The sequence below is a fragment of the Tenrec ecaudatus genome, chromosome 4 (assembly GCF_050624435.1).
Source record: "Tenrec ecaudatus isolate mTenEca1 chromosome 4, mTenEca1.hap1, whole genome shotgun sequence".
Classification (NCBI taxonomy): domain Eukaryota; kingdom Metazoa; phylum Chordata; class Mammalia; order Afrosoricida; family Tenrecidae; genus Tenrec; species Tenrec ecaudatus.
This window is the reverse complement of record NC_134533.1, coordinates 17741177-17758573: the sequence shown is the minus strand read 5'-3', so window position 1 is coordinate 17758573 and position 17397 is coordinate 17741177. Positions and strand designations below refer to the sequence as shown.

Here is a 17397-nt window from a genome sequence, read left to right as displayed (position 1 = left end):
TTCCGGGACCTTTAGGGTAAAGGTATAGCCCACTTTGTTATGTATGTGGTAACCTGTAATTAGGGGGCGGGGGGGCTTGGATATTTTCTCACACACACACACACAAGTATATAAGCTTTGGTTGGAAATACATTTTCTCTCTCTGCACAGACTTGGCTCCTGAAATCATGGCAGTCCCAAAGTTGAGCACTTACATGCTTTATCTTGTCTGGGGTCTCTTTGATTTACCCTCAATTACACAACCACCTCTTGGACCCATTTGTTTGTGGGGCCGATATCCCACAGTCAGGTCTAGATTCAAAAATTGCTTTAGTTAAGAATGGCGTGCTTCTCCCATGTGGATTCTGTTGCTTCCCTGCTAGATGGTTGCTTGTTTAACTTCAATCCTTTAAGACCCCAGACACTGTCTCTTTAATAGCTAGGAACCATCAGCTTTCTTCACCATACTTGCTTATATACCCATTTTGTCTTCAGTGATCTTATTGGGAAGATGAGTAACACATTGCCACCTTATTAGAACAAATCATTCTTGTACTGCAGTAAGATTAAAGTAGAGGCATAAAGTCCATCTGCCTCGTTGTTGTATTCACACACACACACCCCACACATACAAATACATAGACAAATACTCCAATCTTCGTGCATGGAAGAAGCACACAAGCCTCTGTGATCATGAGGTGTCGATGGGACTAGGTATCCAACGTCCAAAAACAAGCAAGCAAATTGACATGAAGGAGCATAGACAAAGTTGAGACCAAAAACCACCTATAAGATAATTGGACAGCCCCTCACAAAAGGGCCACATGAAAGGGATGTTATATCCAGGGTGCAGTATATCACTGTTGAAGCACATAAAAATCCTCTACCTCTTTGATATTTACTCCTACTACTCTTATGGTCTTAGTTTTACCTCATTAATTCTGTTAGACATGCATATGTTCATGTGTATAATTAAGATCATTCAATGCATAAAATCCAAGATAGATAAACCCTTCAGGATTTGTAACTGGAGTAATGATTTGCTGAGAGTACGGAAAGGCAGGGGGAGGAAAGTTAGGAAGGTGAGGAAAGGGAAATTGATAACAATGATGTCTATATAACCCCACTCGAGGGGAACAGATAACAGAAGAGCAGGCGAATGGATACGTGGGATGGTGTGAGATACGGGGGGTGTGTGGAGGGGGTGTAAGAATTATCTATAAAGGAATAAAGGAAAAATAATTTTACTTCAATGTAGAAACTGCTGCTAATTAAAGAAACACTGACTTAATTGGATATCAAGGTGTAGGGGCAGTGAATTATTTAATGTGGCTTTTCTAGCAAAAGTCTCTAACTCCAACCGAATGACCATTTCCTGCATGGGTTTAGTAAGAAGGTATGGCAAGATGCTGATCAAAATCACCTGTGAGTAATTGTGAACAACAAGAGTCCCTGAAATGCCTTCCTGCTGTGTATAAAATGTGCCCTCTGAAAAGCAGGACGAGAGACTTCATTCCCAGCAAGAGCAGGCGTCTAGGGCATCCTCTGGTCCTAAAATGCCTGCACAATAGACTTCCTGTATACAGAAGACAAGTTATAACATCAGAAGAGCAGCAGCAGAACCAGGAGCGAGTGCATGGAACACAGCGATGGACTTCCAAACCCACAGAAAAAAGTAAAGCTGCTGTGCTTTGTGCAGAAGGCTGGATTGTGAAGTGGGGTTCGCCTGGGCACTTAATTCAGGGAGTTAGGTCTGCTGACCCATGGGTTTTGAGATGAATGCATTTAGATTGGGGACTTCAGGGGAGTAGTATGCCTCTTTGGACATTTATTAGCAAACCCGAAACAACTGTATCATGTGTCTTGATAAACATCTATCCAGAGCATTTCTTACTGTCATTACAACCTGTTAACTTAATAAGCCCTTTAATTGTGAATTTTGTTTGTGAGTACTATGTAGCCATTGCAATGAATACTAGAAGCTAGAAATCAAGTAGAGACTACCAATCAAGGCAACACAAAAGGAGCTTCTTGCCCCCAAACTTTACAGGGCACCATCATGATGCTTTTGCTCAAGTTACTTCCAGTATTAGAAGTCACCTCCCTTGTCAGTGCAGATCTCCACCTGGTGTAATCCTAAACATATATCTAAAACCAAAGATGAAACCAATTATTTTAGGAAAGGTTTGTAGATATCCTAACCAAGTGCTATCTTTCTCTAAACTAACATAAAATAGAATTTCCCTCTGGATGATAGCAAATATCAAAAAGGAGGAAGATCCTTGACAAGATGGATTAACAGAGTGGCCACAGCAATGCGCCCAGATACAAGAACAATTTGAAGGGTAGCACAGGTCTAGGCGTTGTTTCATTCGGTTGTACCTATGATGGCTTTGAGTTGGGGTTTTAACAGTTTGTATTCATAGAAACAGGTGTCTAAGTTAGGTGTCAACTACATCCAGAGCTTAAATTGTGAACACCCAATTTATTGAAGGGTGTAAAGGTCAGCCCAAATTCCATCTGAAGAGTATCTAGTCAAATTAAGCCTCTGGAAAATCGCCTATGGCCACAGGTGAGGGATTCAAACAACTTTCTATCAGACAGAGATTATTGTAAACTTAATCATGGTGGATTGAACCACCATATAATACAATACTTGGTCAGCTGACCTCCCTCTTGACTCAACTTGAATTTGCTCTGGGCTTAAATATTTCTGCTTGTTCCATGAGATAAATTTATTCTCTGGCTTTTTAACATATATTTTGTTGTTTTTTCTCTCTTATTCTTTGTTTTAACTTTTATCCTTTATGTTATTATTTTTCTTCTTGCTGTTTCATTTTGATTTTTGTTTTTTCTGTTAGGTTTCCAAGGTTATGAAGCACAAAAGGAGTGGATATATAGGGACAATAACTGATGCATTGCTTTATCAGGGATGGTGGATGGGGAGGTTGAGGAAAATTGTAGAGAAAACCATGAAAACGGGAGGGGGACGGAGCATTCAAACTTATTGTGATACTGTATTTATGACACTTTTTAAAAGCAACTTAACTGAGTTCTGGCAAGTTGGTAACTGAATAACATACACCAGAGGAACTCAGTAAAAATCAACATAGGAGAGTCACTGAGATGGAAATTCCACACTGCCGGGACACAGGAGGAGCATCATAAAGATAAGTAGGCACAGATCCATCGGTTTTAAAGAGCTGTGGACTTTTCACTTACCATTGCAGAGGCCAGCTGGGCTTACCCTTATCCCCACCACAGTCTCAGCTGGTGCTGGGATTCTTTGGCCAGCCCAAAGGCTTTACTTCAACACAATCACAGCTTGACACAACCTTTGGCCAGGGTTTAAATACCTCAAGCCACATGATCAGATAATCGGGCCTCAGCTATTTCTTTACTTTCTCTCTCTCTCTCTCTCTCTCTCTCTCTCTCTCTCTCTCTCTCTCTCTCTCTCTCTCTCTCCCCCTCTCTCTTCTCTCTTTCCCACCACAGTCTCAGCAGGCTCAGTTCACCCCACCCCCTCTGGGTTTTTGGCAGGATTTTTTTCATCTCTATCCTTTCACACACCATTGTCAGCTATCAGGCCACTCCTTTCTGCCTAAGACAATTCTGTCTGCCCTCCACCCAGCTGTGGGAGCTCCTGCCCACCCACCCTCTGTGGACATACATGCAACTGGGGAAATAACACCCACATTCCACTGCACCCAAAAAGGATAAAGATTTCCCCTTCAAACGGCTGAGGGAACACCCATCTACCCTCCAAGGCCCTTTAAGCTGCTGGAGAAACTCCTGCCTGCCCAATCTCTGCAGCTTTATATGTGGCTGGAGAAATCCCACTTGCCTTCCATTACACCCCAAAAGGCTGAGGGATCTCCCCTTCAAAAAGATGGAAAACTTCCACCTACCCTCCAAGACACTTTAAGCAGTAGGGGGAACTCCTGCCTGTCCATTGTTGTGCTCTGCTCAGCTGTGGGAACCTCTGCCCACCTTCCATGGCATTCAGGTGACTGGAGGATCTCTTGCCCATCATCCACAGTCCTACAGGAGGCAGAAGGAAGTTCCTCCTGCCTGCTGCATTGCTTCACATGGCCGAAGGTAGCTCTGACAGCTCTCTCAAGTGCTCTACACTGCTGCAGGAACATCCGACTACCTACATGGTGATTTTTAGACTAGGGAAATTTCATCAGAAGGGTGTGCACATCCAAAATGGGCACATCCACCCACCCTCCGTGGCACTCCCATTGTAGCAGAAACCCCTGAACACCTTCTGAGGTGCTCCAATCTGCCATGGGCCACACTACCATGGTGTCCTGTGTGATCATCCAGCGCAGTGCCATCCTCACAGGCAAACAACCACTGACCAGAGTCCCCAAATAGGACCATCCAAATTTCCTTCAAATAACAGAATAGTGGATGGCTAGGGAGAGTGAAACCATAGGAGTATAAAGCAACAGCCTGACCCCCTCCCCCCGCCCTGTTAAGTTAGCTGCAGCATTCCTACAAGAGGAAGCATTCCTACGAGTCTCCCAAAGACAGAGCCCAGCTCAGCACAAGAACACTTTGCTTTAGTAACCTGGAATTCTATGATACTCACCTTCCTGACAAGATTGCTGACGACAAAATAAGTGCATAAGTAAATGTGGTGAAGAAAGCTGATGGTGCCCAGCTATCAAAAGATATAGCATGAGGTCTTAAAGGCTTGAAGATAAACAAATGATCATCTAGTTGAGAAGCAACAAAGGCCACATGAAAGAAGCACACCACAGTGTGTGATTGTGTTAGTCCCTGAAGATTAGAGAAACAAATCCATAGAAACTCATATGAGTATAAGAGAGAGTTTTAAATAAAGGGTAATTGTACATTAAGAAAGCATTCCAACCCAGTCCAAGCCCATAAGTCCAATATTAGCCCATACATCCAATACCAGTCTATAAAGTCCTCTTCAGGCTCATGAAATACATTCAATGAAGCCAAATTCAGGACGATTGAAGGCCAGTGGGTAGAACATCTTTGGATCCAGTGGCATTATAAGCATCTTAGCTCTAGCAGGGGTCTCCATGTGGCTCCTTCTGTTCCCAGGACATGGGGTTTATCAGCATAGTGCCATGTGCCTTATAGGTAGAGCATCTCCAAGGGAGTAAGCTCTGAGAGAGACTACTTCTTGCCTCCAAGGAGGAAATACCACTATTCCCATAATTCTCAGGAGAGGCCATGCCCACATAGAGATCTCATTGGCTATGACCCGATTCACAGAATAGAATCCACCCCTTCACTTTAAATCCTCTCAAATCCCAGATTAACACCAGATTATGCAACTACCACAATGATCATAAGGTGTAGATGGGATCAGGTATCAGGCATCAAAGACACAAAACAAAAAATCATATCAATGGGAATGCGGGGAGGGAAGAGTGGAGAACAAAAGCCCATCTGTAGACAATTGGAGATCCCCTTACAGAAAGGTCACAAGGAAAAGATGAGCCAGCCAAGGTGCACTATATCATTGATGAAACATACAATTATTCTCCAGTTCTTTATTGCTTCCTTCTCCCATCCCCCACTACCATGACCCCAATTCTACCTTACAAATCTAGCTAGACTAGAGCATGTACGCTGCTACAGATAAGAGCTGTAAACACAGGGAATCCAGGGAAGATAAACCCCTCTGGACCCATAATGAGAGTAGTGATATCAGAAGGTGATAAGAATGGTGGAGGGAGAAGGGTGAAATGATCACAATGGCCTACATATAACTCCCTACCAGGAGGACAGGCAAGAAAGAAGTGGGTGAAGGGACACGCCAGTCAGTGTAAGACATGAAAAATAATAATAATTTATAAATTATCAAGGGTTCATGAGGGAGGGGGGGGGAAATGAGGGACTGATACCAAGATCTTAGGTAGAAGGAAAATGTTTTGAAATTGATGATGGCAACATATGTACAAATGTGCTTGACATGATGAATGTATGTATGGATGGTGATAAGAGCTGTAAGAACACCCAATAACATGATTGTTTTTAAAAGAACAAAAAAGAGAGAGAGCCCATTGCACTTTGACTCTCTGGAAAATGTCATCCGGCTCCTGTAAAAGAACATATAACCAGAAACAAGCCCCAACAACCTCAACGAAAAAACAGGAGGAACAAAAGGCAATGTCAGAAGAAGCCTGAATATAACAACATGCACAGAAGAATCAGACATTGATCTCCCACAGAAAGAAATCTTCAGAATGCTGCTTGGAGTCATACAGGATATGAGGGAAGCAATACAGAAAAAGGATGAAATGACAGAGGAGAAAAAGGCCACACACCAAAGGAAAATACAAGACCTAAAAGATGAGATGACAAAAGCCGGTAGCAAAATCATAGACTTTGCCAACTGACTGACTGGAGGAGACAGAGAATTGCACCAGTGACATAGAGGATAACCAGACAGAGTTCAACAAACGGGAAAGGCAATCAAATAAGATAATCAGAGAAGCTGAAGAAAACCTGAGAGCCATGTCTGATGCTATGAAGAGTAACAAGATTAGAATAATTGGACTACCAGAATTAGACACAAGAAGCCAATGGCAAATATAGTGAGGGAATTCGTACAGGAAAACTTCTCCAGATTAATGAATGAAAACCAGGCAACTATTCAGGAGGCCTTAAGAACATTAGCTAGCCTGAATCCCAAGAAATCACCAAGGCATACAAGAGTTAAACTATACATATTTGAGGAAAATGAGAAAATCTTAAGAGCAGCTAGGCAAAAACAAGCAGTCACCTATAAAGGCACATAAATAAGAATATGCTCAGACCTGTCAGTGGACCCTATGAAGAAGAGGAGAGCATTGAGTAACAAATTCCAAAAAGAGAAGGAACATAATGCAAACTCAAGAATATCCAGACAAATTATCTCCATCTTTTAGATGGAGAAGAGTCTTCCCAGACATGGAAAAATTCAATGAATATCTTAAAAGAAACCCAGCCCTACAAAAGATCCTTGCTGAAGCTGTGGGGGCAGAACAACATTCAACGAGCACAAATAAGAACAATTCCACCAAGAGGGCAACAAAGAGAAAACAACCTCCAAGATAGCATTGGCCCAAGGGTGGAAAGAAGGCAAGAATGTATCACACACATACACACATGTACAACACACTGATAAGAGGGGAAGTGGAAAAACAACCAACACAAAAGGTACAGATTGACATCACAGAGTCCACATATGGATGTAATAATCCTATATGTCAATGGACAACTCAGGCATTAAAAGGCAAAGGCTAGTACCGGTATATTGGCTTAGAAAACACAACCTGTAGATCTGATGCCTCTAGGAGACACATCTAAAAATACAGGCAAAAGTAGGATGAAAATCAAAGGCTAGAGAAAAACATAACAAGAAAATAATAATTCAATAAAAACAGGGTTGCAATACTAATCTCGGGCAAAATTGATCTCAAGTTGCAAGCCATAACAAGACATAGGAGGGGCACTATATAATGCTCAAGGGAACAGTAGACCAAAACCAGTGAGCATAATAAATATATACGTGCCCAACTTGACACCCGTGAAATTCATCAAATGCTCCAAAAGATGAAAAATGAAATCACAGGCTCAACATAGTACGTGACTTTAATACTCCATTCTCTAAGAAATATAGATCACGGGGAAAGAAGCTTAACAAGGAGGCTACAGATCTAAACATTACAGTCAGATGACTTGATCTGATACATATTTTCAGAGCTTGTATTAGTCTGGGTACTTTAGAGAAAGAAATCCACAGAAACTCATGTATAAGAGAGAGTTTTATATAAAGGGTAAGTGCACATCAAGAAAACATCCAAACCCACAAGGCCAACATTAGCTCATATGTCCGACACCAATCCACAAAGTCCTCCAGCTCACAAAACACACCCAATGATGCTGAATACAAGAGTAAAGCCAAATCAGGAATGTGTAAGCATCTCAGTGCTGGCAGGAGTCTCCACATGGCTGCTCCAGCACCCAGGGCTGCATCGAGGTAGGTCCATGCGGCTTCTCCTTGGATGCCTTGCAGTAAATGAGCATTGCCAGCTGAAGCAGGGAACTGGATAAGGCAGCTTCACCATGGTCCAACCATCACAAAGCAAGAGACCCAAGAATAATAAAGGTAAGGATTACCGAGCCATTTATCCCTCTGCCCTTCAATTAACATCACATGTGTTTATTGACCAGGTTGGCACAATAAACTAACTACCTCTGAGCTCTCCACCGAAATAAAAAATAGATTCACATTATTTTCAAGCCTGCAAGGCACATACTCAAAGATAGATCATATGCTGAGACACAAGTCAAATCTGTGTAAAATTCAAGCACATAAAGATCATACAGACTACTTTCCCTGACCACTATGCCATAAGGCTAGAAATCAAGAAGAGAATGATTAAGCAAACGGGGGGGAAATTGGAGTATGAATAACTCTTGACTGCAAAAGGAATGAGTACTGGCCCAGAACAGCAATGAAATTAGGAAGTTTCTAGAAACCAACAAGAATGAGAATATGACATACCAAAATTTTGGGGACACAGCAAAGGCAGTTATCAGAGGAATTTTAATAGCAATACATGCACACATGAAAAAGGAATAAAGACATGATTGAGATGCTGGCACAAAACTAACAGCAATTAGTCCAGAGTCGACAGAACAACCCTACTAATATCAAAAGAAAAGAAATAATAAAAATCAGGGCTGAGATTCAGGAGAGGGAAAACAAGAAAACTATGGGAAAAAATCAATGCAGTTCAAGGTTGGTTCTTTGAAAGGATTAACAGAATCACAGACTGCTGGAAAGCCTAACCAAAGAAAGGAAGAACAAATTTTAAAAGCAAGGCAGAAGGATGAAACAGGGGACATCACAACGGACCCTAATGAAATCAAAACGATAATTACACAGTACTCCGAAGGAAAGAAAGAAGAGACATGGTAGTGGAAACGGGGCACCAAACCACCCAAGGGGAAGGTATTGTTTATATCTCCACAGGTGAGGGAGAGTGGGGTGAGACTTCAAGTCATTGGTCCAGAACATGAGTGCAGCATACTAGCGTGAAGTAAGGACCCAACAGAGGGATCTGCGGGGCCGGCCCTATTCCAACTGTGTATACACCGCCCCCAACCCCACCCCATACCTTCAGAGGAATGAACTTCAGAGGACAACAATGAAGTTACAAATCAGGGAGAGAGACATTTCTGATCTGAGGACACAGGATAAAACAAAGAGAGTGGAACACATCTGGCCCACCAAGCCCTGAGGACAATATTCCTGCTCAGAGCAGCCAATGCACAGAGAGGACCATAGGGCTGGCCCCACCACAAGACACAACAGCTTTCACAGACCCATAGCGCCATGGACGACAACACTGAAGACACAGTGCAGGAACTGTGCCCAATCTGACCCCACCACAACAGGGCAAAACACTAAGGGCATGCAACAGAGCAACAAAGGAACAAAGCAATGAAGTCCCTGGGGAATACCAAACGTAGACTTTGGGGTCAGTGTCCCATCAGACTCAACCGGAAAACACTCAAAGTAAGACAAACATACCTGGAACTATCTAAATGCTTTGATTTGTTTGTTTGTTTCTTTAGTTGGTTTTGGTCATTGTTTTTGTTGTTGTTTTGTGTTTTTGCTTTCTTTTGTTGTTTTGTTTTGCTCTGTCGTGTTTTTGTGCTTATTATTGCACTGTATGTCTCTCTAGATAAGATAGGCAGGATAAGCAATTTGCAGGAGAAAACAACTGGATCGATGGTTCCAGGGGATAAGGAGAGGCAAGAGAAAGGAAGGGGGATGTTAACCAACCTAGGGACAAGGGAACAAAAAGTGATCTTAAATTAATGGTGAGGGGGGTATAGGATGTCTGGTGGGGCAACATAGCTGAGAGTAATTACTGAAATCCAAATGAAGGCCAAACATGATAGCGGGACAAGAGGAAAGTAAAAGGAAATTGAGGAAAGAACTAGGAAGCAAAGGACATTTATAGAGATCTAAACATTAGCATGTGCATATGTAAATGTGTTTATATACAACGATCTATGTGCATATATTTATATGCTAAGTATCAAGGTAGCAGATTGACATTGGATCTCTACTCAAGTACTCCTCAACGCAAGAAAGCTTTGTTCTAATAACAGCATTTGGTGATGCTCATCTTCCCAGCAATATTGTTGAAGACAAAGCAGGTGCATAAACAAATATGGTGAAGAAAACTGATGATGGCTGGCTATCAAAGGAGATAGCATCTGGGGTCTTAAAGGCTTGAAGATAAACAAGCGACCATCTAGCTGAAAAGAAACAAAGCCCACATGGTAGAAGCACACCAGCCTGTGTGATCATGAGGTGTCAGTGGGATTAGGTATAAGGCATCAAAGACTAAGAACAAGAAAACAAATCAATGTGAATGAGGGGGAGTGCAGAGTGGAGACCCAAAACCCATCTGTAGACAATTGGACATCCCCCCAACAGAAGGGTCACAAGGAAGGGATGAGCCAGTCAGAGTGCAATATAGCACCAGTGAAACATACACCTTTCCTCTAGTTTTTAATGCTTCCCACCCCACACACAAACACACACACACACACACAAAAACACTATCGTGACCCCAATTCTGCCTTACATATCCGTCTAGACCAGAGCATGCACGTTGGTACAGATAAGAGCTGAAACACAGGGAATCCAGAATAAATAAATCCTTCAGAGCCAATAAGGAGAGCTATACCAGGAGGGCAAGGGGAAAGGTGGAGGAGAAAGGGTGAACTGACCACAACGATCTACATATAACCCCCTCAGTGGGGAAAGGACAACAGAAAAGTGGGTGAAGAGAGACACCGCACAGTGTAAGTCATGAAAAATAATAATAATTTATAAATTATCAAGCTTTCGTGAGGGAGGGAGGTTAGGGAGGGTGGGGAAAGGAGGGGGGAGTTAAGGAGCTGATACCAAGGACTCAATTAGAAAGAATATGTTTTGAGAATGATAATGGCAACATGTACAAATGTGCTTGACACAATGGAAGTATGTATGGATTGTGATAAGAACTATATGAACCCCCAATAAAATGATTCTTTCAATTATGCTCGAATAATAGGACCCATTTCTCCCTTGAGCCCTAGGTCCTTTAGCCTCCCCACAGTATTCTGCAGAGAAGTTGAATTGGAATTTCTTCTTCAAGAAATCATATATTTTGGTGATTAGAATAATAGGGGTAATTACCTGGTTCTTAACAAAGGCTCTTACTATATATACTTATTTAAACAAGAAAAATCTTTGTTTTATAAGAGGTTTTTGTATTTTTAAATAAAGCAAAAAATCCCTCTTGGAAGTAAGACAAAAACAACATCTGTCCTTTCTGTAAAGTTTAACATTTCTTCAGAAGGAAATAATGAACATTGTTTTTGCTAATTTGCTCTCAGTCTCCAGAAGCACAGATTCTCAAAGGAGCAACACTGATCCCACAGGCCCCAGGTATAAACTCCCTGATCAGGTAGGACCACAAACATAGATCTTAGCAGGCGATCGGCTTATACCTGCTGTAGAAAAAAAAACTGAAGGCAACTCTGGTGTGAGTAAAATAAAGTGAATCTCTTTCTGTTTCATGTCAGCCATGTAGCATCCTCCCGTGTGCAGGAAGTGACAGAGCCAAAGAGTCAGAGGCCAATTTTGCAGTATGTTTCTCCCCAAGACCTGAAAGAATCACTTCATCACCGGTGATGTAACAGAAAGCGAGAGCAGGAATGGTGTTGGGCTGGATGTTTACTGAGAAAGGATATAAATGAGTAAATAACTGAATTATCAACTGAGATAATGAATGTCTTTAAAATTATTTTCTTCATCCCATCAACCTTTGTTCTATTTTAAAGAATGACTTGAATGTGTTATGTGTTAAGACTATGGATTGACTATACATTCTATGTCTGAGCCTTTGCTTACTTGAGAATCATATCACATCCCTGAAAAGCAGACTTGACTTTTCCACTCCCCCTACTTCTTAAAAGGGAGCTCTAGTGCCTTACAAGTTGGCCTGCTAACCACAGATCAGCAGTTCAAATCCCCAGCACTGCCCGGGAAAAAGATGAGCTATTTGCTGCCACAAGGTTTACAATCTTGGAAACCCTAAGAGGCAGTGACCTACATGGTCAATCAGAGAGTCTGGGTTTTGTGTTTCTTTATAAAGCAAGTGCAATCATTGTGAATAGAAAAAAAAAGAGTGCAGGAATATGTGTGGTTCAAATTTCAATCTCTCCCCCATCCGATGAGCCAGGATAACCATAAAGAGTTTGCTCTGTGTTCTTCCCGACCTGTCATCCTGGGTATAAAGAGAATGGGAACAAGGTGGAAAGTCACTCTGGTGTTTGTCAGGGTTCCACACTGTGAATTCTACTAGGAAACTTGTTTTGTCATTTTTCCATATAACATGAACCGCATTCTATAAAATTGCATATTTACCTCCTTTGGGAGACCGTGTTGAATTTTGCACTCTTTGATTAAAGCACTTGGTTGCTAACTGAAAAGTCATAAGTTAAATTCACCAGCCAATTCCAGGAAGAAAAGATGTGGGAGTCTGCTTCCGTAAAGATTTCACAGTGAAAATCCAGTGACGCTGTCCTACTCCATCCCTGCTGAATAGACTTGACGTGGTGATAGCGTTTGGTTTGATTCCAGTCTTCCGCTGGTAGGCAATTCCTCCACTTCTTGAGAGTGGGTTGTTACTTTTAATTTCTCTCCATCATATTTTATTCATCATTTCCAGGGCTTGTTGACAGCCCAAAATTTTGCTCACTAACTTTTATACACATATACCCTGATACACACATTTCAAGAGATTTTAAAAAATAATTTTGCCCACCCTCTATACATACTTTGTGTTGTATCTCAGAAATATTATTTCAATGATCCTCTGAAACTTTGAGATTTATGAGAACCATGAACATTGCTGAGGCTAGCAGTTCTCAACTTGTGGGTCACGACCCCTTTTGGGGTTGAAGGACCCTTTCACAAGGGTCACTTGATTCATAACAGTAAGAAAATGATAGTTATGAAGTAGCAATGAAATTAATTTCATGGTTGGGGGGTCACCACCACATGAGGACTGTATTCAATGGCTGCAGCCTGAGGAAGGTGGAGAACCACTGACCTAGAAGCTTGTTTCTTTCACTCAAGGTTCTATTTAAGAGAAATATCAACACAGATATTGTGGATCCTGGTCACTGATTTTTCACAGGCTTCTTTAATTGCTCAATCCATATCCATGACAATGTTGTCATGTATCTTATATGTGTATATAGGTATATACATATGTACATGCATTAGTATATGTGCATGTGTTTATACTCATTTATGTGGTCTCCAAGGAGCCATGATGACATAGTGGGTAAATGTTGGCCTGCAATCCATAATGTCAGCAGTTCAAAACCACCAGTCCTTCCAAGGGAGAACAATCGGACTTTCTGCTCCAGTAAAGACTTACGGGAAAACTAGTTGTTGTATAATGCTTGGTAAAAAAAATCACACTAATATATTTAGAACTACAGGTTTTTAGAGGAATTAATTTTTAAATAGCAATAACTTAATATATCAAAAATGTATCTAATTCATCTTTTGTTTATGTTGTGGAAACTTGTGTTTTTCTGCATAATTGTCCAATTAATCAATGTATTTGTTCTTATTTGTATAAAGTTGCCCATAATCACCACATAATGTCTTTTCATGAACTATTCTGTCTGCTATCATGTTCCCTCTTCCTCATATGCCTTCTCTTCTTACTCTCTCGTGCTAAAGGTTAGTCAATTATAATCGTGGGTGGGGTTTTGTTGTTGTTTGTGGTTTGTTTTCAGCAAACCAATTTTTTACTTTGTTGACAATAACTATTAATCATTTCCTCTTTTGTTAACTTTCATTCTCATTTCCTCTATAATTATGTTTAACAAATTTATTTCTAAATATTTTATCATTTTATGTTGTGTTTCTCCTTACATTTATTCAGCTTCTGCTTCTTGCCATTACCATTATCCTGCATTTTGTTGGACTGGTGATATTTTAAATATGGCCCTTTTTTCCCTATCACTTTTGTAGGAGCTTGATTAGAACATACACTGGTTTAGAAGTTATACACTATATGTGCTTGATGCTATTGCTGTTTGATGGTGATGTTACTTTTTATCACCCACACCTGAATTCTCAGTGACCAAGGCTGGATTCCATGCCCTATGCCAAATGGCTATCTGGCATCTACCTAACTCATCACTTTGCAATTCTAGTTAACAACTGTATCACTGAAATTTTCTTTCAGGAAATTATGGGGCAAATATCCTTAAGTGTTCTTCCACCAAGTACCCTTATGGATATTTGCCATAATTTCCTTCTTGCCCATGCTCAAATATATATTTTAGATCATTCATTAGCATATATTCCAAATTAAATTAATTCATGTCCCCACATATACCTACACACAAGAACAACAATTATCATCATCTCTCAATCTCTTTAATCTGCCTTCTTCTTTTAAACGTGATTAAATATCAAATAAAAAAATTAAACTTATAGAATACTATATATGGTTTAACTAACCATAATAGAACAAAGATACTGTTTTGAAAACATAGTATAAAAAATAAAATAAAGTTTATTATTGCTTTGACTGCCCTGGGAAAGACATAGTTTTAAGCTAGGCACAGGTATGAATTTCACTTAAATATTTTTTAAATCATTGAGCAAAAATTTGATTCTTATTTAAAATTTAATAATGTGTGTTCTATACAGGATACCATAGACAAAGCTAACAGATGATAGAATGTGAGAAAATCTCTGAGAAATATGATAAATGTTAACAACTAGTAAGAAAATGAGATTCTAGCATAAATAAGGAAGATCTATAAGACAATTCAATAGCAACCTTGGCAAACTACATAAGCGGGCAGTCTACAGAAATATAGAATCTCACGATTTTAAGGAAAATGTTAACCAGTGATAAAAATCCTTGGGAATCAAGAAAAACAAATAAAAATAATGCATCATTCTGCTCCTATTTTTCTGGCATATCTTAGGACCATGCCAACGTCCACAAGGAAGTGAGGACACGAGAAATCCTCAATTATGTGTATCTACTCTGGAAACAATCCAGCAGCACTTAACTCCATACTCACTGCGACTGAGTTGATGCATGCTCACAGAGATCCTGTGGATAGACTTGCCCCTGTGGGTTTCCAAGACTGTCACTCTTGATGGGAGTAGGAGGCCTCATATTTCTCCCTCAGAGCAGCTCATGGTTTAGAACTGCTAACTTTGCAGTCAGGAGCCCAGTGTGAAACCACTATACCAACCGGGCTCCTTCATCAACACTTGGTCAAGCTAAAAGCATGAATAGGCTGAACATTTTGTTTCTAGGACCATACTCCAGAGAATATTCCACATAGACTCATTTGTATTAGAAGCAAGTTATCCAATCTATAGGAAAATAGATAGGCAAATTGTAGTTGATGGACATTATACAGCAGTGTTATTGGAACATCTGTGCATGTACGTTTATATCTCTGTGAATGTCCTTGTCTAAAATGAGATAAGAGCAGAAAGTAAAACTGAGCATGTGAAAACATTATACTATGTTGATAATTCTGGAAACAGCCGCTTATCACTTTTTCCAAAAATTTTGTTAGTATAAAATAGATTGCAAGTTTTAGAAAGGATTTAGACATTCACCACAAACAGATATTCCCTATGAGCAGACACAAAGTCATTTGTTGTCATGACTTCACAATGGTCCAAACAGAAGGTAAAGAAAATGTGTGATATGGATATAAAGACATGAAGGGAAGCAAGGTTAATAATCTATATTTTCAGAGTTGGCATTTAGAATTTAATATTTTAATTAAAATAAATACCCCTAAGAGAAAGCAAACTGAAAACATGTATGCTATATGCTCCTTAGCTGATATGCTAATGATGCCCACTTATTGTGTCCTGAAGACAGCCACAGTCCATGGCAATGTCCCCGAGTTATAGATGCAATTATGTAAGTCCAGAGGCCAGTCAGGCACCTTCCACATTCTTAGGAATCCAAGTTAATTTTGTAATTAAAAAATTACTCTTGGACCTCTGGGACACCAAATTTTATACTACTTCCAATTCTTGAACTAACTAATTGACCATAGCTTTCTCTATTTTTTTTTCTTTGCAGCTTCACAGATGATATTGAACCTCTGCTAACCATGAAACAAGAAAATGGCACTGACGTGACAGAATTCATCCTCCTGGGATTTGCTGGTCAAAACAAATTTTGGCATATCCTCTTCATAATATTTCTAGTGATCTATGTGACCTCTCTTATGGGTAATATTGGGATGATCATTCTCATCAAGATTGACTCTGGCCTCCACACCCCTATGTACTTCTTCTTACAACATTTGGCTTTCATTGATCTGTGTTACACCTCTGCTATCACTCCCAAGATGTTGCAAAACTTCATAAGAACAGATAAATCCATCTCATTCATAGGATGCCTAATGCAATTGCTAGTCTACGGTGCTTTCGCAACCAGTGACTGCTACATCCTGGCTGCTATGGCAGTGGACCGCTATGTGGCCATCTGTAACCCACTCCGCTATCCAGTAGTCATGTCACAGAGAGTCTGCGTTCAACTGCTACTTGGTTCTTATTTCATGGGTTTCTTAAATGGCTGTGTAAATACAAGTTTTACCTTCTCGTTGAGCTTTTGCAAGTCCAATATAATTAACCACTTTTTCTGTGATGAGCCCCCAATTCTTGCTCTCTCCTGTTCTAATGTTGATTTCAACATTCTGCTCCTAGCAGCCTTTGTGGGGTTCAACCTGTCGGTCACCGTGTTGGTTGTTATCTTTTCCTACATATATATCTTAGCTGCCATCTTGAAGATCTCTTCCTTGGCCGGGAGGAAAAAGGCCTTCTCCACATGTGTCTCCCACCTGACAGCAGTCACTATATTCTATGGGACCCTCTCTTACATGTATTTACACCATGGGACCAGTGAGACTCAAGAGCAGGAGAAAGCAGCTTCTGTGTTTTATGGCATCATGATCCCCATGATAAACCCTCTGATCTACAGCCTGAGAAACCAGGATGTGCGAGAAGCTCTGAAGGGGATCAAGAAGAAGTGCTGCTAGTTGAGCCTCAATTTCGAAATCAGCACAAACGATTAAGCAACCAGCCCAACACTGCTTTTATATTTCTCCACCTCAGAAGATGTGGCAAATGTCTGTAAGACAAAAATGTGTTTCCTAATTATACCTATATATATTCAATAAAATATATGTGGACTATTTTAGAAATCATCTGAAAAGTAAATAAGCTCAGAATTCATGTGGTCATTGAAGACAATGAGCCTGGTGGTGCAGTGGAATAAACATTAGTTTGCCAACAAAAAG

General features: G+C 40.4%; 1 protein-coding gene across 1 annotated transcript; it reads left to right on the top strand.

Moving 5' to 3' along the window:
- The first annotated feature begins 16206 nt into the window (after positions 1-16206).
- Positions 16207-17136, top strand: LOC142445669 (olfactory receptor 5AK3-like). The gene has a single exon (XM_075547611.1). It carries the CDS (start codon positions 16207-16209, stop codon positions 17134-17136), a length of 930 nt encoding a protein of 309 aa, XP_075403726.1.
- The last annotated feature ends 261 nt before the right edge of the window (positions 17137-17397 follow it).